The 24,802-nt window shown below is 39.9% G+C and overlaps 1 protein-coding gene across 1 annotated transcript; it reads left to right on the top strand.

The window, feature by feature from the left end:
- The first annotated feature begins 600 nt into the window (after positions 1-600).
- CCT2 (chaperonin containing TCP1 subunit 2) lies at positions 601-24,429 on the top strand. The gene is made up of 16 exons (XM_070409748.1): positions 601-686; positions 2,559-2,633; positions 2,732-2,797; positions 5,255-5,366; positions 5,863-5,939; positions 6,069-6,181; positions 7,557-7,759; positions 10,294-10,394; positions 10,593-10,720; positions 14,338-14,441; positions 17,227-17,346; positions 17,741-17,869; positions 18,054-18,157; positions 19,424-19,523; positions 20,651-20,792; positions 24,152-24,429. The coding sequence occupies exons 1-16, from the start codon at positions 684-686 to the stop codon at positions 24,180-24,182; spliced, it is 1,608 nt and encodes a 535-aa protein (XP_070265849.1). The 5' UTR covers positions 601-683; the 3' UTR covers positions 24,183-24,429.
- Positions 24,430-24,802: the final 373 nt, after the last annotated feature.

Raw genomic sequence — 24,802 nt, 5'->3', positions numbered from 1 at the left:
CGTTCAGAGAGCCTAGTCGTTGATATTTTTAATGTCAACGCCCAATTTAAAACGGCATTTTAAAATTCAGTACAGGAACGTAAGTCTTCCTCCCTAATGCTCAGTAAGTAATATTAAAATTAAAATAGCAATAACAATTTTATTTAGGTATTTAATGGTAAGGAACCCCCCCGAAACAAAGTTGACAAAGTTGAGGATGGTGGCCTCTGGGGAGAGGAAGTGAGGTTGGTGAATTAGGTTGTTCATTATTAGTATATAACACTTTAATATGTATACGTGGTACTTTCAAATTTTTAAAGATTAAGTTTAAGAAAAACTTGTCAGCAGGTACTCCGTTACTGCGGCAAACCCTGGGGCGCAGCGTCTGCCTCCTCTTGTTCTAGGCGCTTCTACTCCCAATCCGCCCCGCCCACCACCGCGTCAGGCCCGCCCCTTCCTCATCACGAGCCGTTGGAGGCGCAGGGGGTGGGGCGGAGCCGGGGCCCCGCCCCCCAGTATAAAGAGCAGGTTTACGTCCCCGCCCCCTTCCCTTCCGCCGCGAGCGGCGCGCAGCCCGAGCGGCACGCCGGAAGAGGCTCCGCCCCCTGCGGCAGAGCGTGTGGCGTCACATCCGGCTTCTCTCCCCCTCGGATCCCGGCCGCGAGTTGTGAGGGAGTAGCGTGAGTGGCCACCTCTTCGGAACCATGGTGAGCCTGGCCTCACTGGCCTGCCCTGCCATTCCCCGCCGTGCCCTGCTGCCCCACTGCCCCCCTTTGTCCTTCCCGCGCTGTCTGCTCCCTGTTTCTGTGCCCCGGAACCGACGCACATGGTGCGGGCTGTGGCGTGTGGCCTGCGCCCCTTCCGCCGGTGAAGCCCTCCGTGGGGGCCAGCGGCTGGGGTGGGCCTCCCGGCCAGCGGCCTGCTCTGACACGGCCTCTCCACAGCCCCGGAACTCCAAGGCCAGGGGCGCACCTCCCGCGGAGAAATTTCTAGGGCCCTGGTCGGCGAGACTGGCCCCGCCTTCCTCGGGCGGAGCCGGAGCAGCGGGGAGGGAGCGGCCCCTACTCGCCCGGCGCTTGGTCCGTTAGCGGCCTACAACCCTGCCTGATTTATTCTTAGATTAAAATCATCTTTAGTCTTGCTGTTCTTGACAGTCTCTTCAGTGTGTAATTTTATTCCTGGAGCAGTTGTGTATCCAAAATAAAAGGTCTCCTTCCTTATGCAACTTTTAGAAGTCCCTACCGCCTCCCCCGTTAATAAATGACTGCCTGGATGATGGAGAACTTCCATTTGTTTGAAAAAGTACAGTCCTGTAAATTAATTTTTTTCTTGTCTACCTTCTTGTAAGTCTAATGGAAGACATCTAAGTATATGTATTAACGAATATTCGCTTTCAGGTGGGTACTAGACTTAACCCGTGGATCACTTTCTAAATTCTATAAATGTCTAACTACTGTGCTGGACACTTGAAACTAATGTAAAATAATACTGAATGTCAACTCTATATAAAAGGCTAATAAGCTAAGTGTTCCTTCTGGTAATGAGGTAATGACGTCACATAGCAACACCCGGCTTCCTCTCCCTAGCAACTAGCCTCCTTGCAGTTTCTTCAGCCCAGGTACACACTTGCTTTATAGCCAGGTGCAAACATTTCACAGTTTAACCAAATCTCTGTGAAGCATTTTCCCGTGCCTCATCTCATTTGATCCTCACAGAAGTCCTGGAGCAGGGAGATAGGAGACTCGGTGGAATCCTATTTTCTTCTCATTAGCCAGAAAATGGAGATTTAGAAAGTTTAGAAACTTGACCCTACTGAAAAGAAGTAAGAAATAGTGAACCTTGAAAATGACCTCAGGTTTTCTCACTGCGCAGAAATATAGTCAAACACTGCTGCAGTTGAATATTTTACCCTTTGTTCTCCCTGCGTGATCTACAATAATAATGTGCTTTGTGTTGATATTTACTGCTGTGTTGCTGATAATTACCTGAAAGAGAAGTTTCGGTGCTTCACCGGGCTGGGAAAAGTTTAGCTACATCAGAAAACAGGTCTAATTAAGCAAGTTTATACTATAAAAGGCTAAGTCAATGGTTCTCAACCTTGGCTGCACATTAGAATCACCTGGGAATCTTTTTAAAATCATGGTTTCTGGGCCTCATCCTCCGGAAATTCTGTTTTTTTGTTACTAATGTTGTGGCCCCACCCCATAACAAAGAAACAGAATTTCCAGAGGATGAGGCCCAGAAATCAGGATTTTAAAAAGATTCCCAGGTGATTCTAATGTGCAGCCAAGGTTGAGAACCACTGGGCTAAGTTGACTCACATACTCGATACATAAAAGCTCTCACTTGCGCCAATCGCACACGTGTGTTTTGATCTGTCATTGTTGATCGTGAATTTGGTTGACTCTTCTATTATAGAGAAAGGGCGAATAGCAATATTAAAATATTTCTTCTAATTAATTGCCTTTTAATGTGCACGAATTCATGCACCAGGCCACTAGTTGAAATATAAAAGATGAAATTAAAAATATTTTAAAAGATTATTGGTATTCAAACTGATGGTTGATTTTTCTTTTTAGGCGTCCCTTTCTCTTGCACCTGTCAACATCTTCAAGGCTGGCGCTGATGAAGAGAGAGCAGAGACAGCTCGTCTGGTGAAACTTGTTTTCCTCATTCATTTAAAGATAAAGTTGTACTTTTACAATTTTAAGACTAGAATTGATTTTTACAATCTCTTTGGTCTTTATTCCAGTCTTCCTTTATTGGTGCCATTGCTATTGGAGACTTGGTAAAGAGCACCTTGGGACCCAAAGGCATGGTGAGAAAAACAGGGAATTTTTATGTTTTGCTATTGTTTTAGAGCCCTTAATGGAAACATTCATAGTAAATAACATTTTTTAATGCTTTTTAATCTTTCAAATTTAACCCTTAATTATACAGGTAAGACGTGGATATATTTTTCTTACTAAAAATCAAAACAGTAGTCATATGGCTGAAGTCCCATTCGTTCCTACCTCCCACCCCTGTTACCACTGGGATGTAAATCTTCCCAGTATTTCTGTTCATTTATGTAAATACTAGAGGCCCGGTGCCCAAAAATTTGTGCGGGGCGGGGGGCGTCCCCCAGCCCGGCCTGTGGCCTCTCGCGTTCTGGGACCCCTCCCCTCGGGAGATACCGGCCTGCTGGCTTAGGCCTGCTCCCGGGTGGCAGAGGGCATGCCCAATCCCTAGGTGCAGCCCCTGGTCGGGCTCAGAGCAGGGCTGATTGGGGAGTTGGGGCACCGCCCCCTGTCATGCACAGAGCAGGGCGGACTGGGAGGTTGCGATGCCACCCTCAGTCACGCTCAGGGTAGGGCCAATTGGGGGGTTGGGGCACCGCCCGCTGTCACACTCAAGGCAGGGTCGATGGGGAGGTTGCGGCGCAACCCCCTGTCACTCACAGAGCAGGGCCAATCAGGGGCTTGGGGCGTTGCCCCCTGTCAATCACAGAGCAGGGCCGATCAGGGGGGTTGGGGCTCCGTACCCTGTCACACACAGAGCAGGGCCCATCAGGGGGTTGGGGCACTGCACCCTGTCACACTCAGGGGAAGGCCAATGGGGAGGTTATGGCTCTACCCTGTCACACACAGCAAGGCCTGTGGAGGGGGGTTGGGGCGCCACCCTCTATCACCCACAGAGCAGGGCCGATCAGGGGGTTGGGGCGCCGCCACTGTCACACTCAGGGCAGGGCCGATGGAGAGGTTATGGCTCTACCTTGTCACACACAGAGCAGGGCCCATGGGGAGGGAGGGGGTTGGGGCGCCGCACCCTGTCACACACAGAGCCGCAGGGCGATCAGGGGTTTGGGGAGCTCTCCCTATCAGGCATAGAGCAGGGCTGATCAGGGGGTTGGGGTGCCTTCCCCTGTCACAAACAGAGCAGGGGAGATAGGGAGGTTGTGGCCCCGCCCCCTGTCACACACAGAGCCGCAGGGCGATCAGGGGGTTTGGTCGCTGCCCCCTGAAACGCTGATCCCGGTGCTGGGAGGCATATTACCCTTTTACTATATAGAATAGAGGCCTGGTGCATGGGTGGGGGCCGGCTGGTTTGCCCTGAAGGGTGTCCTGGATCAGGGTGGGGGTCCCCACTGGGGTTCCTGGCCAGTCTGGCTGAGGGGCTGAGGGCCTTTTTCAGGTTGGTGGGTGACTGAAGCTCCCAACTGCTCCTTTTTTTCTTTTTTCTTTTTTTCTATTCTGGGCCAGCTTTAGCTCTGAGGCCTCACTGCTGAAAGCAGGTTTCTGGCCTTTACCTTCTGTATTTGATACAGTGTTGCGATCGGGCTGGCTGAAGCCTGGCTGACTGAAAGCCGGTTTCTAGGGTTTTGTTTAGCTTCTATATTTGCAACATAGTTGCTTAGAGTTGCAGCTGAGAGGCCAGCAGGTCAGGCTGGGAACGTTGGAGTCTGCCATCGCTGGAGCAAGCAAGCCTCCCTGTTCGCTTCAGTGCATGGCTGCCGGTGCCATCTTGGCTGACAGTTAATTTGCATAAGGATATGCTGATTAGCCAATGGAAAGGGTAGCGGTCGTATGCTAATTACCATATTTCTCTTTTATTAGTGTAGATATGTGTATCTTACGTATTGTGTATTTTCTTTTTTTTTTTAAGATATATTTTATTGATTTTTTACAGAGAGGAAGGGAGAGGGATAGAGAGTTAAAAACATCGATGAGAGAGAAAGATCCATCAGCTGCCTCCTGCACACTCCCCACTGGGGATGTGCTCGCAACCAAGGTACATGCCCTTGACCGGAATCGAACCTGGGACCCTTGAGTCCGCAGGCCGATGCTCTATCCACTGAGCCAAACCGGTTAGGGCTCGTGTATTTTCTTATACTTGCAAGGTAATACTTTGTTTTGTCGTAGATATTATTTATATGTAGTTTTTCTGCAGCTTGCTTTGTTAAAATTCTGCCTCTTTAAGTGTCAAATGGTATTCAGCATCTTGATTCGTTTATAGTTTACATTTATGACTGTATTGAGTGACAGTTTGTTTCCATTGTTTTGGCTATTACAGTGCTGAAATAACCTTGTTCCTATCTCCCTTGTTCTTCTAGTGTTTCTAGGGGTAGAGACCAAGGTTTGCTTGTGGGGTGTATGCATTGAAAAAATTTGAGTGGATACTGACAAATTGCTATCCAGGAGATTTACCCATTAGCAGTATATGAGGGTATTGATTGACCCATGTAGGGTTCAAGATGTAATTAGATCTTAACTTGAGCCAAATATGTTCCTTTTAGGACAAAATTCTTTTAAGCAGTGGACGAGATTCCTCTCTTATGGTGACCAATGATGGCGCAACTATTCTAAAAAACATTGGTGTTGATAATCCAGCAGCTAAAGTTTTAGTTGGTGAGTCTGAAGATGATTCTGATTTGTTAACATTTTGAAACATTTTATTTTTTACTTTTATTTGTTTTAGAGAGATAAACATCAATTTGTTGTTCTACTTACTGTTGCATTCATTCATTGATTCTTGTATGTGCACTGACCGTGGATTGCACCTGCAACCTTGGTGTATAGGGATGATGCTCTAACCAACTGAGCTACCTGGCCAGGGCTTGAAATAAATTTGAAATAGGCTGTGTTGACTAATTGTACTTTTAATGAACTGTTGTCCACTTTTTAATTATTGTCATTATTAAAATGCAAGCTTCTGGATTGCCATTAATTATTGGTAGTAAAAGTATTGCATTTCAGACTGAAGAGTTCCAAAGAATTTATCAGGTGAGGAGACCTGGTTAGTTAAACTTGGATTGGTAGTGGGTATTTTTGGAGGATTAGCTAAGCTACAGAGAAGTAATTTAAAAGGCAGAATCAAATATAAGTGAGTTAACTTTTTTCCTAGATATGTCACGGGTTCAGGATGATGAAGTTGGTGATGGCACTACCTCTGTTACTGTTTTAGCAGCAGAATTACTAAGGGTAAGACTCTCTGAGCAACTTTAATGTCATTTTAATTGTTTTTTGCTTCTGTGGTTTTGAATGTCAGAAATAAGTCCTTACATCCTACGTTTTTACTATTGACAAGTATTTTCCACTGTTTATTAATAGGAAGCAGAATCTTTAATTGCAAAAAAGATTCATCCTCAGACCATCATTGCCGGTTGGAGAGAAGCCACAAAGGCAGCAAGACAGGCTTTGTTGGATTCTGCAGTTGATCATGGGTTAGTATACCAAAATACTACTGTTTTAAATAGTCGACATTCTGTCCAAAGTATACTCCGTGCACGAAGTCTAGAGAACAAGAAAAACATACACAAACATGATCCTGCTGCTTCATCTTGCCCCAGCCAAAAACCCCACATTTACCCTCCAGAGCTGTGGTCAGCAAACTGCGGCTTGCAGGCCACATGCGGCTCTTTGGCCCCTTGAGTGTGGCTCTTCCTAAGCCTTAGGAGTACCCTAATTAAGTTAATAACAGTGTGCCTACCTATATAGTTTAAGTTTAAAAAATTTGGCTCAAAAGAAATTTCACTCGTTGTACTGTTGATATTTGGCTCTGTTGACTAATGAGTTTGCCGTCCACTGCTCCAGAGATAGCCACTAAAGTTAAAGTTTGGGTTTTTATTTTTTGCCTAATCATAAGTAAAACAAATGATAGCATTGTGTAGAGGGGTATTAGCCTCTTTAACACAGTTGAATAACAACCAGATTTGTGGGTATCTGTACAACATTTTTAATCAAGGTATGCATTGGATTATATCATTACAGTATAATTTACCTATCTGTAGTTGGAGTTTAGGAGTAGATATCAAGGTTTGCTTGGGTGTGTGCATTGGAAAAATTTGAATGGATACTGCCAAATAGCCATCCAGGATATTTATCCATTAGCAGTTTAAGAGGTTATTGATTGACCTATGCAGTGTTAACTTTTATGTTGTGGTAAACTTGTTACCAAGAAAATATTTCAAGAAGTATTGCTGCGTTCAGAGATAATGTGTGGGTTTTTTTTTTTTTCCTTTTAATATGTTTTTATTAACTTCAGAGAGGAAGGGAGAGGGAGAGAGAGAAACAATGATGAGAGAGAATCATCGATTGACTGCCTCCTTCACACCCCCTACTGGGGATTAAGCCTGAAACCAGGGCATGTGTCCTGACCAGGAGTTGAACCGAGACCTGGTTCATGGGTTGATGCTCAACTACTGAACAACGTCAGCCGGGCAGATGTACGTGCTTTAACTTACAAGTAATTGTCCAGAAAAACATTTATTTACACGTCCACTGCCTGTGTAACAGTGCCTTTTTTTTCCATGTTCTTGACAACGTTTGGTATGCTGTTGTGTGCTTGTGTTCCTTTTTTAGTAGTTTGCCAGTTTAGTGGGGAAAATAGTATTCTTTAATTTGCATTTCTTGCTTATTGGTGTGGTTTAATTCTTATCACGTGAACCCTGACTAGGATGAAATTGACAGACATATATCCCAATAAATTTTGCAAAGTAAATTAGGGTTGATATCTCTGTAGAAGCATTTAAGAATGAAGAAGCAACTTGAGCATTTCATTGAGAAAATTCATGATTTTTTTGTTTGGTGGTTTTATAGTTCTGATGAAGATAAATTCCGCCAAGATTTAATGAACATTGCAGGAACAACATTATCCTCAAAACTTCTTACTCATCACAAAGATCACTTTACTAAGTTAGCTGTAGAAGCTGTTCTCAGATTGAAAGGCTCTGGTAATCTGGAGGCAATTCATGTCATCAAGAAGCTAGGAGGAAGTCTGGTGGATTCCTATTTAGATGAAGGTATGTATGTATATATGTTCAATGTGGGAAAACAAGCTTTGATGAGAGGTTGAAGGCTAAATACTGTGAATCCTGTTTTTAGCGAGTCAGGACGAGTGACTGTACAAAGGCAGAAAACCTGCCTTTAAGGACAAAAATTATATTGCAACCATTTTTGTCATTTCAATCCATTTGTTAAATTGACAGTGTCCTTCATCTCACACCATCTCAGCATTCTTTGATAATATCCAGATTTTACTTTACACCATGAAGATATTTTCAGTCTCTAGTAAAGAGAAATTACAGTTTTACTAAAAGTCAGCTGTTTTCAAATGGTGCATTTTCCAGGATTACTTGGATTCTCAGGAAGGGTCTGGGTTAATAAGTCAAATAATTTTTTAGTTGGCAAGTGTTGAGGATATAGTTCTTGGTGTTCTCAGAGTAATAAATGAGTCTTAGCAAGTGCTATTTCCCTATACTGGTGTATTTTGTTCATAAAGTAGGAATTTTCCAAGTACCTTTACCATTGTGTTTACTTCATAAGCTGGCCTGTAGAAAGTGGAGTAGGTATTGTCTTTTATAGAGAAGGAAAAAAGGAATAAGTTGTGCTTTACAATTTCTGCTTTCAGTGATTTAGCTTCCAGGTATTGCTGCATGTCATTTTTATCTTCCAAAGGGAATAATAATTATGAAAATATTCTTGGTTGAATTTATGTGCAAGGGCTCTGTCATTTCTAATAGGGGCTGGTGGTAGGGAAAGATAAAACAAGGATAGCTACCATTCTTTGAATGTCTGCTCTGTGCCAGGCATTCTAATAGGAATTTTACTTAAAATCTCATTCCTTACGATAGTGAGAATTAGGCTCAGCTTAATAGAGCAGAAAACTCAAGATGATAATCCTATATAATAAAAGCCTAGTATGCAAATCGACTGAACGGCAGAATGACTGGTTGGCAGGGTGTGGGGCTGGCGAGCAGGCGGCGCCAAGCCAGCCAAGGCAGGTGCCAGCAGGCAGAGGGAGGGGACGGCGATTGGGATGGTGGCAACCGGCAGTGGTGGAGGGGTGATGGGGGAGGTCAGGGCTGGCCACTCACCAGCTGCTGCAGTCCCTTGATCAGCCCGTGGGTCGCCTCCTGTAGAGGGAGGCCAGACTAAGCCGTCAGTCAGACATCCCCCCCAAGGGCTCCTGATCTGCAAGAGGGTGCATGCCAGGCTGAGGGACCTACCCCCCACCCCCGCCCAAGTGCACGAATTTTCATGCACAGGGCCTCTAGTGGATTAATAAGATAAAAGTTACATATGCATCTGAAAGAAGCCTGAAGAGAGAGGCTGTGTTCTTAGGATAGTTCTAAATCAATAGGGTCCTATGCTGGTAACTAATAATCTATGCCACTGGTTATATTCCGGTTTTACAGATGAGTAACTAAGGTTGAATAAGTTGTCTAATGTTGCATACATAGCCTGTATGCAGCAGGGGTATGATTGGGGCCAGGTTTGTCAGACTCCATTGTCCGTGGCTTTTTCATTTTCTCACCCGCCTCAGTTCTTTACATATCTGAGTAATTTTTTTTAAAAAAATTCTTTATTAGTTAAGGTATTACAAGTGTGTCCTCATCGCCCCCCCCCCCCCACCCCCCATTAAACCCCCATCCTCCCCCCCCCCCCCCAACTCACGCTCTCATCCCCCTGTTGTCCATGTCCATTGGTTTGGCTTATATGCATGCATACAAGTCCTTTGGTTGATCTCTTCCCCTTGCTCCCTCCCTCCCCTACTTTCCCTCTGGGTATTAATAGTCTGATCGCTGTTTCTCTGTCTTTGGATCTGTTTCTGTTCATCAGTCTATGTTGTTCTCTATATTCCACAAATGAGTGAAATCATGAGGTATTTATCTTTCTCTGACTGGCTTATCTCAGTAATTTCTAACAGTACATTGTGTATCTATTCACAACTTGTTTTCTTTTGTGTTGGTTTTAAGCTAATAAGTGAACTTAATACTTTTACATTGCAACCCACATTCCTGTGTATATAGTATACTATATATCTGATAAAAGTTTCAAGATACTGTGTTTACTCTTAATACTTGTGCTGTGCTCTAATTTTTTTTCCATTTCATATAGTGTTTTTTAAATGACCTACTACATTGATTTTTGTGATCACTGTTCTATTGAAATGCTTTATAGCAGTGGTTTTCAACCTTCGCTGCACATTAGAATCACCTGGGAATCTTTATAAAATCCTGCTTTCTGGGCCTCATCCTCCGGAAATTCTGTTTCTTTGTTACTAATGTTGTGGCCTCACCCCATAACAAAGAAACAGAATTTCCAGATGATGAGGCCCAAAAGTCAGGATTTTAAAAAGATTCCCAGGTGATTCTAATGTGCAGCCAAGGTTGAAAACCACTGCTTTATAGGATCTAGGAGCTTAGACTTAGTCTAAGCATTAAAGTCTTAAATTAGATTTAAATGCATTCTTTGAAAGTAATTTGATAAAGCAGACAACTTTGTAAGAGTTATTAATTCAACCTTGAAGTATTTTACTATCCTTATATTGTAGGCTTTCTGTTGGATAAAAAAATTGGAGTAAATCAACCAAAGCGAATTGAAAATGCTAAAATTCTTATTGCAAATACTGGTATGGATACAGACAAAATAAAGGTATGTTTACAGTTCTTAAAACTAGTTGCTAGCTGCTATAAACTTGGGCTGGGAATCCATTGTACCATAGAGATTAGAATATATATAAATATATGCACATGCGCACATTTTCTGGTGTGTTTCCATAAAAATGTATATATATGCTACAGAACTCTGAAGAGTAATGAAAGTGATACTATTTTTTTGCTTTCCTCTTAGATATTTGGTTCCCGTGTAAGAGTTGATTCTACAGCAAAGGTTGCTGAAATAGAACAAGCAGAAAAGGAAAAAATGAAGGAGAAAGTTGAACGTATTCTTAAGCATGGGATAAATTGCTTTATTAACAGGTCTGTGCATTCTTGTGCCAACAATATTTGTAACGATCTAAGAAAGGATTTTTTTTCCTAAAAAGGCTTATGGAAATACTTTATATGGAATTAGTGATTTATTTAGGAACTGCTTTTTTTCTCAGATAGAAATATAATTGTACAGAAGGCATTTGCATTACAATGATTTTAGTGATATTTAGTGATTATACTTTACTAACCCTTTTTATGTTAACAGTAACCATTTTCTGATTTGGCAGATATGCTATAGTTTTCGCTATAGTAAACATATATTTGGAGGTGAGAGTTAATTTCATATTAAATGATGGGAGTTTGAAGTAGCAAAAAGCTAAAAGCATAGAGATAAAACAATGAAGAGATGAAAATATTAAGAATTTCTAGGGCTTTTTAAAAAAATATATTTTTATTGATTTCAGAGAGGAAGGGAGAGGGAGAGAGAAACATCAATGATGAGAGAGAATCAGTGATCGGCTGCCTTCTGCATGCCCTCTACGGGGGTTCGAGCCTGTAACCTGGGCATGTGCTCTTGACTGGAATTGTAGAACCTGGGACCCTTCAGTCTGCAGGCCGACACTCTACCCACTGAGCCAAACCAGCTAGGGCAGGACTTTTAATTTGTATGAAAAAATATAAACCCTTTTCATGTATTCTTAATTGTCAGTAACGAAGGCTTTTATGGATTGTTTTGAATGGGGAAAATACCAAGAGGAACATCGCATTTCAGTGAAATGGCTGCAGTTAACTTTGAGAGATAATGTTTAATGAAAAATAATTGTTTTAGGCTAAATGTTTGTGGGCTTTTTAAAAATAAGTTTCTAAACTATGTAATCTGTGAATCTGATAAGACATTTTGCCTAGCAGTGCATTAGTGTATACTAATTAAAATTTTGCTTTTTAAAAAACTTACAAACTTTTAAACAGATGTTCTTTTTACTCCTGTTGTAAAAGTAATATATGTTCACTTTGGAAAATAGAAAAGTGTAAAGAAGTAACAATCTAGGGTCTTAGTCAGAAAGTCTTTCCTTTACAAAAGTTGACTTTTGTGTGTGTCTGTATGTGTGATAGTCTAATTTCATAAGCTGTAAACTTGTACCTCACTTTTTAAATCTATAGTTTTTACTTAGAATTACAGACTTTCTATAATTTGTAAATTGTGATTTATATAAGCACTCTCCTAGTGGACATTGCATCACTGGCAAATTTTGTTATTCTATGTAAAAATTATTACAGATATCATCATTACATGCTTTAATACCAAATTTTCTTTTTTTTTTTTCTTTTTCGCTGAAAGTATTACAAAGGCTATTACATAAGTGTCCTTTTTTCCTCCCCCCGCCCTTGACAAGCCCCTCCCCTCCCTTACCCCCCAGTGTCTTATGTCCATTAGTTATGGTTGTATGGATGCATACAAGTCCTTCGGTTGATCTCTTACCCCCCTCCCTCCTGCCCTCCAACCCTCCCTGGCCTTCCCACTGCAGTTTGACAATCAGTTTGAGGCAGCTCTGCCTCTGTATCTATTATTGTTCAAAAGTTTGTAATGGTCTTAATTATCCATGAAAGAGTGAGATCATGTGGTATTTTTCCTTCATTGACTGGCTTGTTTCACTTAGCATAATGCTCTCCAGTTCCATCCATGCTGTTGTAAATGGTAAGAGTTCCTTCTTTTTAACAGCAGCATAGTATTCCATCGTGTAGATGTACCACAGTTTTCTAATCCATTCATCTACTGATGGGCACTTAGGCTGTTTCCAGATCTTAGCTATGGTGAATTGTGCTGCTATGAACATCGGGGTGCATATATCCTTTCTGATTGGTGTTTCTGGTTTCTTGGGATATATTCCTAGAAGTGGGATCACAGGGTCAAATGGGAGTTCCATTTCCAATTTTTTGAGGAACCTCCATACTGCCTTCCATAGTGGCTGCACCAGTCTGCATTCCCACCAGCAGTGCACAAGTGTTCCTTTTTCTCCACATCCTCTCCAGCACTTGTCGTTTGTTGATTTGTTGATGATGGCCATTCTGACAGGTGTGAGATGGTACCTCATTGTTGTTTTGATTTGCATCTCTTGGATGATTAGTGACTTTGAGCATGTTTTCATATGTCCCTTGGCTTTCTGAATGTCCTCTTTTGAAAGGTGTCTATTTAGATCCTTTGCCCATTTTTTGATTGGATTGTTTATCTTCTTTTTGTTAAGTTGTGTGAATACCAAATTTTCTTATTGTAGATTCTTAGGAGTGGAATTAAAGCATATGAATATTGACATGGTTTTGTTGCATTACTGTTAAATTGCTTTCCAGTTCATACTACCAGTAGCAATACAGTGGAACCTTGGCACTTAAACTTAATTCATTCTGGAAGGCTGTTTGGAAAGTGATTTGTTCGAAAACGGAATCATTTTTTCCCATTAGAAATAATGTAAATTGAATTAATCCTTAGTTCCAGATTCTCAAATGATTCCTTTTTAACCTTTGTTTTATATAGTACATGTCTAATGTATGGTTTAATATATAATCACTTTTAAAAAAAATTTATCTAAGCACCCTCTTCTAGCCTTACATGAATAACTTTTAGCACTCATTCCAGGAGTTTCAGGAAGTCAGTATGAGGCATCTTTGCTTTTTCATGTATGGCTGCCTCTGAAATGCTGTCACTGGCTAACTGCTATCCAAATCAACAGTTTTTCTACCTCTTCAATTACCTGTCATCGTTTCTTTCGCGCCCTTAGCAACATTAGCACTCTTAATGGCCTCTTTATGTTTTAAAATTGTGCTAATCATAGACTGACCCAGCATCAAAAGCATTCTCTCCTTGGTTGCCTGAGACCTTTTTTGTCATGCTGAAAGGGTTGTCAGGTCTAAAGTTTGGTTCCTCAGCAAGACGCTTGGCTTGACAACTTAACACATATTTTCCCTGAACAACTTAGTCCAGAATCAAATTTTTCAAGATGGAAGACGTTCAAGAACTGAGGTTTGACTGTGTAAGCAGCGGTTCTCAACCTGTGGGTCGCGATCCCTTGGGGGGTCAAACAACCCTTTCACAGGGGTTGCCTAAGGCCATAGGAAAACACATATATAATTACATACTGTTTTTGTGATTAAAAATATATATATATTTTTATTGATTTCAGAGAGGAAAGGAGAGGAAGAGAGAGATAGAAACATCAGTAATGAGAGAGAATCACTGATCGGCTGCCTCCTACATGCCCCCCACTGGGGACCGAGCCTGCAACCCAGGCAAGTGCCCCTGACCGGAATCGAACCCGGGACCCTTCATTTCGCAGGCTGACGCTCAGTCCACTGAGCCAAACCAGCCAGGGCAATCACTATGCTTTAATTATGTTCAATTTGTAACAATGAAAGTGGGGGTCACCACAACATGAGGAACTGTATTAAAGGGTCACGGCATTAGGAAGGTTGAGAACCACTGGTGTAAAGGAACACCTGTTTTTAATACTAGCATGGATGTATTACAATTTATAAATTATTGTACAGCTGAGAAATGGTATCTTCTAATTTGCATTTCTTTGATTTCTGTTGTGGTAAAAATTTTCTTTTTTTTTTAGTCTAATGTATTTTATCTTGTGAAGTAACAATGTATTTATGTATTTTATTTATAGGCAATTAATTTATAATTATCCTGAGCAGCTCTTTGGTGCTGCTGGTGTTATGGCTATTGAACATGCAGATTTTGCAGGTGTAGAACGCCTGGCTCTTGTCACAGGTATGAGAAAAAGTCATTAATTTCTTTCAAACATAATAATCATTCTTGGATTTATTGAGTTTTTTTACAGTTGTCTCAAACAACACAGGGCAGATTAGGGGAATCAACTCCCAACCCTGGGCAGTCAAAAATCCCATATAACTTGAATTCACAAAAACATAATAGTTAGCCCTTCACCCCCAACTGCAATGGAAAAACTTGACCCTTGAATAACATGGGTTCGAACTGCACGTATCCAGTTTTTTAAGTTCACTCATAAGTGGACCCATGCAGTTCAAACCCTATTGTTCAAGGGTCAACTATATATATAACTCATTGCTGAGAGTACAAAGAAATCCCTTTAAGGAGTTTGGCGTATAAACCGTTATTCTGAAATACGATTTAAACTTTTTGGATATCTTTAGTTACATTGTTTGTTTGTTTTAAAATTGTTGCTGAAAGTTTTACATATGTCTCCTTTTTCCACCATTGACCTCTACCCACCTGCTCCCACCTCCATTATTATTTTTAAAATATATTTTTATTCAGAGAGGAAGGGAGAGAGAGAGAAACATTAATGAGGAGAGAGAATCATTGATCTGCTGCCTCCTGCACACCCCCCACTGGGGATTGAGTAACCTGGGCATGTGCCCTGATCGACCAGGAATGGAACCATGACCTCCTGGTTCATAGGTCGACGCTCAATCACTGAGCCATGCTGGTCAACACATTATATTTAACACTAGAGGCCTGATGCACGAAATTTGTGCAAGAGTAGGCCTTTCTAGCCCTGGCTGCCGGCACCAGCTTCCCTCTGGTATCTGGACCCAGCCTTCCCTCACAGCCCTCGTCCGGAAGGTCATCCAGTCTAATTAATGTATTATGTTTTTATTTATTACAGAAATTAAATTACATGTCAGGCTTACTGTTGGTATAGATTTCTTTTTGTTGTGTTGTTTTAAAGATTCATACTACATTATTTCTTAAACTCACAGGACCACTGTTCTAAACATAAAGTCTATAAGCTGGAGCTTAAAAAAAGGATATGTCTTATCTAGTTTATTAACTTACTTATTTCTAGTGCTAAGTGAGTAGTTTAATGCTTTGTGCCCTGCATGGTGGTGCAATTGTGATAGAATATTTACTGAACACTTAACAATATACCAGAGAGTGAGTCAAGAATTTAAACATTGTTTTTATTATTTTTTAAACATTTCTGAAAGCAATAAATGTTGAAATAGTGTGAAACAGTTCGGCAATGTATGATGAAAAGTTGTATACTCCAACACCAGTTATGAGTGATATCCCAGTTGTGTGAAATAGAAATTGTGTTTACAGATAAAGTTAAGTATTAAAAACCTCTATTTGAATCTTCATGTTCTTGAAAATGGATGAATAGGTTGGAAAGTTGGGTTGGGATCTGGCAGGAAGAATTGAGGAGATTGGGGTTTGGGAAGTAAAGCCACCAGGAATGTTGAATTCAGTTTGGAACTGCCATGAGTATTAGAAATAATTAAAGGATACTAATTAATGTAGAGTAGAATTAGTCTCATCTCAGAATTCTACAGCCATTTTTTTTCCTCTTTTTGTTGTTTCTTCAGCCATTTTTTTTCCTTTTTTGTTGTTTCATTTCCTCCAGCCATTTTTAATAACCTGGGAAGCATAATCTTTTGACCTAAAAAGAAGCGTTTTTCTTTTATTAATTGCTTTGAAGTGGGTTTACCTGTTCTAATTAAAGTTCTTTAAAGCCATTGCACACTTGATGCTTAAGGTTATTAAACTTGAGGTGCTCATGTTTATGTCATTCCTCCTTTGTTGCGACAAAATTAAAGACATAAGAAATGTGAATGACAGCACATTCATGGGATAAGTTGATATCATAAGTTGATCCTATACATGAAATTGAGACATATACTCAGAAAAAAATTTGCTGCACTAAGCACACCAACTGAATTTGACCCGAGGGTGGCTCCCATTCTATTAGCTTGTATGTTGTCAAAGTGTGTGAAATTGGTTCTACAAATGTCAAGAAGTACCTTGTAAGCAGATGTAGATGAGTGAGTGTAGGATAAGTGAAAATTCTCAAAAGTCAAATTAGTCTCATTTTGGGGATATGATATCCCAAACATCTATTGGGTCGCAAGTCAAGAAAACAAAGTTTATTTTGTTGACACCTCAATTAAGTTTGCTCTTGGAAATTCTCTATATATTTCTCCCTTTTCTAGGCATTACAGGAACTCTCAGACATATCAGTTATTGTGATAATTAGCAGATATCAAGTGCTCCCTATTTAAGCTAGTTCCAAGATTTGTACATCTGTTGTCATAATACTGTTGACATAATAGGACTAGTCAAATATTCTCATTTTTGTTTTGAGAAATTGGGTCATAGGAGTACTGGTCTTCTAGACTGGATTCAGAAGAGAATCTGTATTTAAATTCTGACTTAAAGGTAAATGTTGAAGTTTCAGTTTAACCTTGCAGGGTGTGGGTTGTAGTATACAGTATGTGTATATAGGTCTGAGGCCAGACTGCTTGGACTTGAATCCTACCTAGCTTTACCTTATTTGTTCAAGCTGTGTAGCCTTGGATAAGAAACGAAACATCTCTTTGCCTTAATTTTATCATTTCTAAACAATAATGGAACCTATCTCATTAGGTTTGTTATAAAGCCTAAACCAATTCATAGGTGCTTCAAACAGTGGTTGGCATATAGTAAGTAATCAATTTTTTAAAATGTTATCTGTCCATTACTGCTTGTTAAAAAACAAGTTTTAAACCTGTTTTGTATTTAATTATGTTCGTAGGTGGTGAAATTGCCTCTACCTTTGACCACCCAGAACTTGTGAAGCTTGGAAGTTGCAAGCTTATTGAGGAAGTCATGATTGGAGAAGACACGCTCATTCACTTTTCTGGGGTAGCCCTTGGTGAGTGATCATATAGATCCTGGTTTAGGTTCCTAAATCTTTGCTAGGCTCTGTTGAAATGAAAAAAAAAAACACACACACACACAAAACAGTCATATAGTTACTAGAATATGATGTGTCTTAATTCTTGTGAAGTATGCCATATGTTAATTTTAATCTCTTTTGAGGTCAGCCTTATATTCTTATCTTTGGGAACAGTGCATTTTCAACATACTTGTTTTTTAGGTAATTTAGAACTGTTGTGAACAAGGGTTGCTGGTAGAGAATGTGTAACATTGGAAGACATATCAGTTTCAAAACAAAGTAATATAACCAACACTTATAAATGATAGAAGGCAAATTTTTATATTTTATAATTAAATGCTCATTGTGACATACTATTTTTTAACATTAGGTGAGGCTTGCACTATTGTTCTTCGTGGTGCCACTCAACAAATTTTAGATGAAGCGGAAAGATCTTTGCATGATGCTCTTTGTGTTCTTGCACAAACTGTGAAGGATTCTAGAACAGTTTATGGAGGAGGTAAAACATTTTATTTCTTAAAGTATAGTATAAATTGTAAGTGGTTTTTAATGGTTCTTATAGAAACTATATATTGCCTTTGCACGTAATTTTCAAATGCTTGATATATCTAAGGGAAGTCAGTAATTTAGTGTCTTCGAGACAACTAAGCATAATGGTATTTTATTTAATTTTTAATCCATAGGCTGTTCAGAGATGCTAATGGCTCATGCTGTGTCACAGCTTGCCAATAAAACACCAGGTAAAGAAGCTGTTGCAATGGAGTCTTACGCTAAAGCACTGAGAATGGTAAGTTAAAAATAAGAGATCTGAACTTAAATTTTGTTGGGTTTGATGGTTTTTAATTAAATATCTATATATATAAAAGGCTAAGCGACCGTCCTATCATCTGATCGGTAGCTATGACACTCGATGACCATCGGGGGGTAGACACTCAACGCAGGAGCTGCCAAGCTGCGGTGACTTGGCAGCTGTGGGGACTGGGCAGCTGCGGTTCTTGGGTGACGCACCCTGGCACCAGAGAGGAGGGAGCCCAATTCTCGGTGCGTCACCCGAGAACCGCCCTCTGGCAATCCAGGACCCCTTGGCGGATGTCAGAGAGCTGGTTTCAGCCTGATCCCCGCAGGCCAGGCCAAGGGACCCCACCTGCCAGAGGGACCCCACTCACTCTGCACACACCCTTAAAGTGCATGAATCCATGCAACGGGCACTAGTATTTTTATAACTTGGACACAAAATGTTTATTTTCTTGCCTTTAAGAAAAAGAACTGGTTCACACTACTTTTACATTTGATTCTGGCCCTGGCTGGTGTGGTTTAGTGGTTAGAGCAGCAGCCTGCACACGGTCAGGGCTTGTGCTAGAGGCAACCAATTGATGTCTCTTTTTCACATTGATGTTTCTTTTTCTCTCCCCTTCCCCCCCTTCACTCTCTAAACACCAATGGAAAAATATCCTTGGGTGAGGATTGACAAAACAAAAAAATTTGATTCTGGCCCTAGCTGGTTTGGCTCAGTGAATAGAGCGTAGGCCTGCGGACTGAAGGGTCCTGGGTTCAATTCCAGTCAAGGGCATGTACCTCGGTTGCAGGCTCCGGCCCTGGTCAAGGGCATGTGGGAGGCAAGCAATCAATGTGTCTCTTCTAACATCGGTGTTTCTCTCTGTCTGTCTCTCCCTTTCACTCTCTAAAAATCAATGGGAAAAATATCCTCAAGTGGGGATTAAAATAACCAAATTTGATTCTGAAGTTTATCCTCTTTGAGGGGTGATTAAAAGGAAACAGATTTTACAGTGTTATGTATTTTTAAAAAGCTATCCTAGTTAGGCATAAATGTTTTTTGTTTTTGTTGTTGTTAATCTTCACCCAAGGATATTTTTTGCCCCAACCGGGACCAGCGATCTAACCTACAACCCAGGCACATGCCCTTGATCAGGAATTGTACCCTCGACCCTTTGATGCTTGGGCTGATACTAACCACTCGACAACACCGGCCAGGGCAGGCATAAATGAATTATACTAGAATAGATAGTAACCATTTGTCTTCTCCACTTCATAGTTGCCTACTATTATAGCTGACAACGCAGGCTATGACAGTGCAGATCTGGTGGCACAGCTCCGAGCTGCCCATAGTGAAGGCAATACAACTGCTGGACTGGGTAAGAAATCAATTGGGACCTTGTAGTAGTTAAGAATAACTTTTACCAAGTTCTTTACCTTTTAAAAAAAATGAATTATCATGGCAACCATATAAAAGACTCCTGTGGCCCATTTGTAAGCATTACATAATCTAGGAAAATGTTTTACTTCAGATTCTCAACACTGCCAAACTTTGTTACTCCATAAAGGGTATAAATCTAGTTAAAAGACGTGTAACTAGTTTGTTATATTATGACTATAGAATTTAAGTACATAAACAGTACTTACATTCTGAATAAGTGTGTAAACTTCGCTATACTTATTGTAATAAAATCAGTATCAATTCCTAATCTCACAGTAGACTTATTCTGAAACATTCTTCAATGCAGATCTCTGATACATAGATAAAAGTGGCCAAAAAGGCAAATTTAATTCAGATAGAAAAATATGCCAACAAACTATTCAGGATGTTATAGGAACAGTCTTAGAGGGTAAGTAATCCAGCCATTGGACAAGAGAACTGATGAATAATGATCTGTATGAAGATGAGGTTAGGATTCTCACAAGAAGAAAAATTTTGATTTCTAAATTCTCTATTCTAGTGCTTAAGAATTATGGTAATTAGTGAGCAAATTTTCTATAATAATTTTATATATATGTTCAAGATAGGTAGGTGATCTAGTATAAAGTTTTGTATAAAATTTTCATTATTTGACTTAGTATTTTTCTTTTCTTTTCTTTTTTAAATATATTTTATTGATTTTTTACAGAGAGGAAGGGAGAGAGATAGAGAGTTAGAAACATCGATGAGAGAGAAACATCGATCAGCTGCCTCCTGCACATCTCCCACTGGGGATGTACCTGCAACCCAGGTACATGCCCTTGACCGGAATCGAACCCGGTCCGCAGGCTGACGCTCTATCCACTGAGCCAAACCGGTTTCGGCAGTAGTTTTCCATTAATGCAAATAATCAGTAGTTAATGTTTTGATTTTTTAAAAGGCTTTTCCTGAGTCATAGACTTGAGTCATTAGGTGCTGTAATTTTATTATTTGTGACAGGATTAATTTCATTTCTTAAAAGTTATTAGTGATGTTTTGATACTTGTTAAAACCATAGTTTATTTAGTATAAACTTTTTCTTTCCAGATATGAAGGAAGGTACTATTGGGAATATGGCAATACTGGGCATAACAGAAAGTTTCCAAGTGAAACGGCAAGTTCTTCTGAGTGCAGCTGAAGCAGCAGAGGTGATTCTGCGTGTGGATAATATCATCAAAGCAGCACCAAGGTATTGGAGCACTTTATAAAATATAAAACATTTCTTAGAAAAAACTTATTGACATGGGAACAAATAGGTAGCTGCATATATTTGATATGGTAGTTGATAGAAAGTGTAGCCATTTTTGCCTAGATAAAAGAATTACGCAAGTTATTTAAAATATGTAATCACAACTCTTAGATTTAAGCCAGAAAAGCTTAGGGGAGTAGGGTATGGTGACACAGGGAGCTCTCAGGATTGAAAGGCACATAAAAAGCCAGGTTTGGAAAGGTCAAGAACCAGAGAGCTTGGGAGCAGGGGAAGAGCTGATATCTTATAATGGATCAGCTGCACTCATTTCCTGTCCTGGGCACACTTTTCCATACTGACATTATTTTTTTTTTTTAGAATGATGAGTTTCCTGTAGTTCCTTTATTGTACTGATTTCAAAGAGGAAGGGAGAGAAAGAGATAGAAACATCAATGATGAGAGAGAATCATTGATCAGCTGCCTCCTGCATGCCCTCCACTGGGGATCAAGCCCACAACCTGGGCATGTGCCCTTGACCTTTCAGTCCGCAGGCCGATGCTCTATCCACTGAGCAAAACCTGCTAGGGCCATACTGACATTTTTTTAAAAAAATATATATTTTTATAGATTTGAGAGAGAAAGGGAGAGGGAGAAAGAGATAGAAACATCAATGACGAGAGAGAATCATTGATTGGCTGCCTACTGTATGCCCCCTACTGGGGTTGAGCTCGTAACCCAGGCATGTTCCCTTGACCGGAGTTGAACACAGGATCCTTCTGTCCACAGGCTGACACTCTATCCACTGAGCCAAACTGTCTAGGGCCATACCGACATTCTTAAGCACATAATGAGCAGAGTTTTTTGCATGTTCCTATGTCAGTTTTTCTAAGATGTTAAATTCTTTTCAAAGTCATTCACATTAAAATGATTAAATGGCAAGAAAATTTTAACTTTTGAATATTCAGTTAATAATTTTAGTTACTCTTTTTTTTTTTTTTTTTTTTTTTTTTTAGTTACTCTTATTAATAGTTACCAAAATTATTTATTTTTATCTGTTAGTGATGGTTCAGGGAGATGGGAGGGAATGGTGGCATGGACCATGAGGTAGAAGTGAAGGTGATGGTGAGAAGTGGTTGGTAAAAGATACATACTTTGAAGGTAGGATTTGATTATGGGTTGGATGCAAGAAGTGAGAGGAAAGGGAATTGTGGCTGATTCAAGGTTTTTGTAGGGAGAAATAGAATTTCTCTTATCTAAGATGGCTTTGGGAGGGAAGAAGGGGATTTCATTTTGGGAATTTGAGATGTCTTTTGATAGTTGAGTTGGGTAGTTGATTTTGTAGTTTAGGAGAAAGTTGGAGCTATAGTTATAAATGTAGGAGTTGTCAGACTATGTGTGTTATTTAGAGCCATTAGACTGGCCCAGTCCCCAAGGGAGTGAATGTAGTTAAAAAAGGAAAGCAGTTTTAAGGACTGAGCACTGAAGAATTCCAGTTTGGAAAGATTCAGACTGGATTCATGCTATAATCTCTGCTTTTATATTTGAGATTTTCCATAATACAGAAGGTGGGAATAGTGGGGGGTTGCTACTGCAGTGGGAGGAAAAATCAGGAGAATGAGTATCCAGAAGCCAAGTGAAGAAAGGATTTAGGAAGGAGGAGTCATCAACTGTCAAAATGATGCAAATAGGTCAAGTAAAATAAGGACTGATAATTGACCTTAAAAATTGGATTTAATGCCCAGCCAGTATTGCTTAGTGGTTGAGTGTTGGCCCATGAACCGGGAGGTCATGATTCAATTCCTGGTCAGGACACAAGCCCAGGTTGTAGGCTCATTTCCCAGTAGGGGTCAGCTGATTGATAGTTCTCATTGATGGTTCTATCTCTCTATCCCTCCTTCCTCTCACTAAAATCAATTTTAAAATATTAGAAAAAATTATTTAATCACAGGCCATTGGTAATCTTGACAACTAGTTTTAGTGGAATGAAGGGGGTGGGAAAAGAGGAATTGGAGAAAGTGTATAAAGACTGCTTTTTTGAGGAGTTCTGTGAATGGGAGCAGATAAGTGGGATAGTAGTTAGAGGAGGTGTATGGGTCTTGACATTGAAAATTCAGCTTAAGAGGGAGCGATTTCCTAGAGAGGAAATGATGGATGCAGAAAAGGGGATCTGTCCACTAAGTAGCTGCAAGAAGGAATGGGAGATCAGAGAATAAGAGTAGGAGTTGGTTTTAGACAGGAACACAGGGAGTTAATCTGGAGTAATAGGAAGGAAGTTGGAAAGCTACTAAGAAATTGTACCTTTAAAGCCCAAAGTTACAAATGACTTTTTTTGTGCAGAACCCTGCATTATTCATTTCATTGACTTCTGTGAGTGGCAACTATCATAATACTATTAGAGGAAGGAAAGAGTAGAGAATAGTGATTTGGATGTAGAGAGAACAGATGAAATGGTATTTAAATCTACTGTGATGTAGTGGAAAGAGAACTGGAATGAAAAATCTAGAGATTCCCTGCTTCTGGTACTGGGAAGATAGGATAATGAGAAGCACTTCCCTCACCAGTTCCCTTATTTTGAAATGGAAAATTGGTAAGAAGGAGAAGCTGACAAAGTTTTTTTGGAAGTAGTGCCATCAAAGATGACTAAATGCAATTATGATTTATCTCTTTATATGATTCCAGTATGCTATCCTCCTTGAGCCTGTATTCATGCTTTTCTGCTTCTCTTACTAGTAACTGTTGTGTTTATTAGAAGCAGTGTTTCTCAAGTCCTAGCTTCTTGAACAGACATTAAGTAAATAATTTCACTAGTACCCCTACCATGCCACCTTCCTGAGCCATTCACTATATGGTTACGAGAGAATAAAAGTTTAATATGTAAGAGGTACTATTGGCGAGTTACTTGACCCCATCACCACCTTACCTGTTGGATTTTTTTTTTTTCCTTCAGTTAGAATAGTGATCCAGAGATTTTCATCTGGAGGCTCCTAAGCCTTGTCATTTTACAGTTTCTGGATAAGAGTAACTGTCTTTGACTATTTTAGTAAAATTCCCTAACACATAGTAGTTGCAAACATGAATTAACCATTTTTTTGGAAAATACATGTTAACCATTTTCTGGAAAATGACGTGTTTCTTTAAGTAGGTTGTTTGGACAAGAAGTTAAGAACTGCTAAATTACTATAGACCTTCATATTTCATAAATATAAAGTCTTCTTAATATGATAATTGAGGGATGTTAGGTAAAAACATGTTAGAATTGGGTTATAATGGTCTTAATAATATAAACTTTTGGTTACAATCATGCTTTTCATTCTCACTACTAACTTTTTTCTAAAGTGTATGTTGTATAATCCTTGCAGGAAACGTGTCCCTGATCACCACCCTTGTTAAGCATTCCTATATGCTGTTATGCTCTGGACCAGTTCATAGCAAAGTTGTTTGAAAGACTTCGACTTCTTAAAGAAAACTGTGGAATCGAAGTTGAGCTGTGGTTCTTAATATCCTTAAATTTAGACATTTAGCTGACCTTTCATTTTAACATGGGTCTAACTTATTTGCTGTTCATTCTCCATAAAATTCAGTTGTTTTAAAAGTACATTTCTCATATTGTGCATCAAAATAAAAATTTGAACAATTACTTACGTCTTACCTTTTTTAGTGATTTGTTACTTGTAACTTAATGGGTATGAATGATTGTACTTTCAGTATAGAGTTGTTTCAACTTAACTACTGATTGATCTTAAACATTAATGAAATAATTATCTTGGTTAACATAGGTCCAAATCAGATGTGATACACATACACAAATTTTTTGATTCTCAGTTATATATAACCTTTATTAACTAACCATTTATTTTTTTTTAATTAAATCTTTATTGTTCAGATTACATTTGTTCCTCTTCCCACCCCCCCCCCCCCCATAACTCCCCTCTTCCCAGTTCCCGCCCCACCCTCCGCCCTCACTCCCCACCCACTGTCCTCATCCATAGGTGCACGATTTTTGTCCAGTC

The sequence above is a fragment of the Myotis yumanensis genome, unplaced genomic scaffold, assembly GCF_028538775.1.
Source record: "Myotis yumanensis isolate MYYU_CA2020_CCGP unplaced genomic scaffold, mMyoYum1.0.hap1 SCAF_3, whole genome shotgun sequence".
Lineage (NCBI taxonomy): Eukaryota > Metazoa > Chordata > Mammalia > Chiroptera > Vespertilionidae > Myotis > Myotis yumanensis.
Note: the sequence above shows the minus strand (reverse complement) of the source record. Positions and strands in the feature narration are given on the sequence as shown.

Coding starts and splice junctions, on each gene's coding strand:
- CCT2 (XM_070409748.1), top strand. Junction 10,395..10,592: donor TGGATACAGACAAAATAAAG/GTATGTTTACAG, acceptor CTTTCCTCTTAG/ATATTTGGTTCCCGTGTAAG. Junction 19,524..20,650: donor CAATACAACTGCTGGACTGG/GTAAGAAATCAA, acceptor TTTTCTTTCCAG/ATATGAAGGAAGGTACTATT.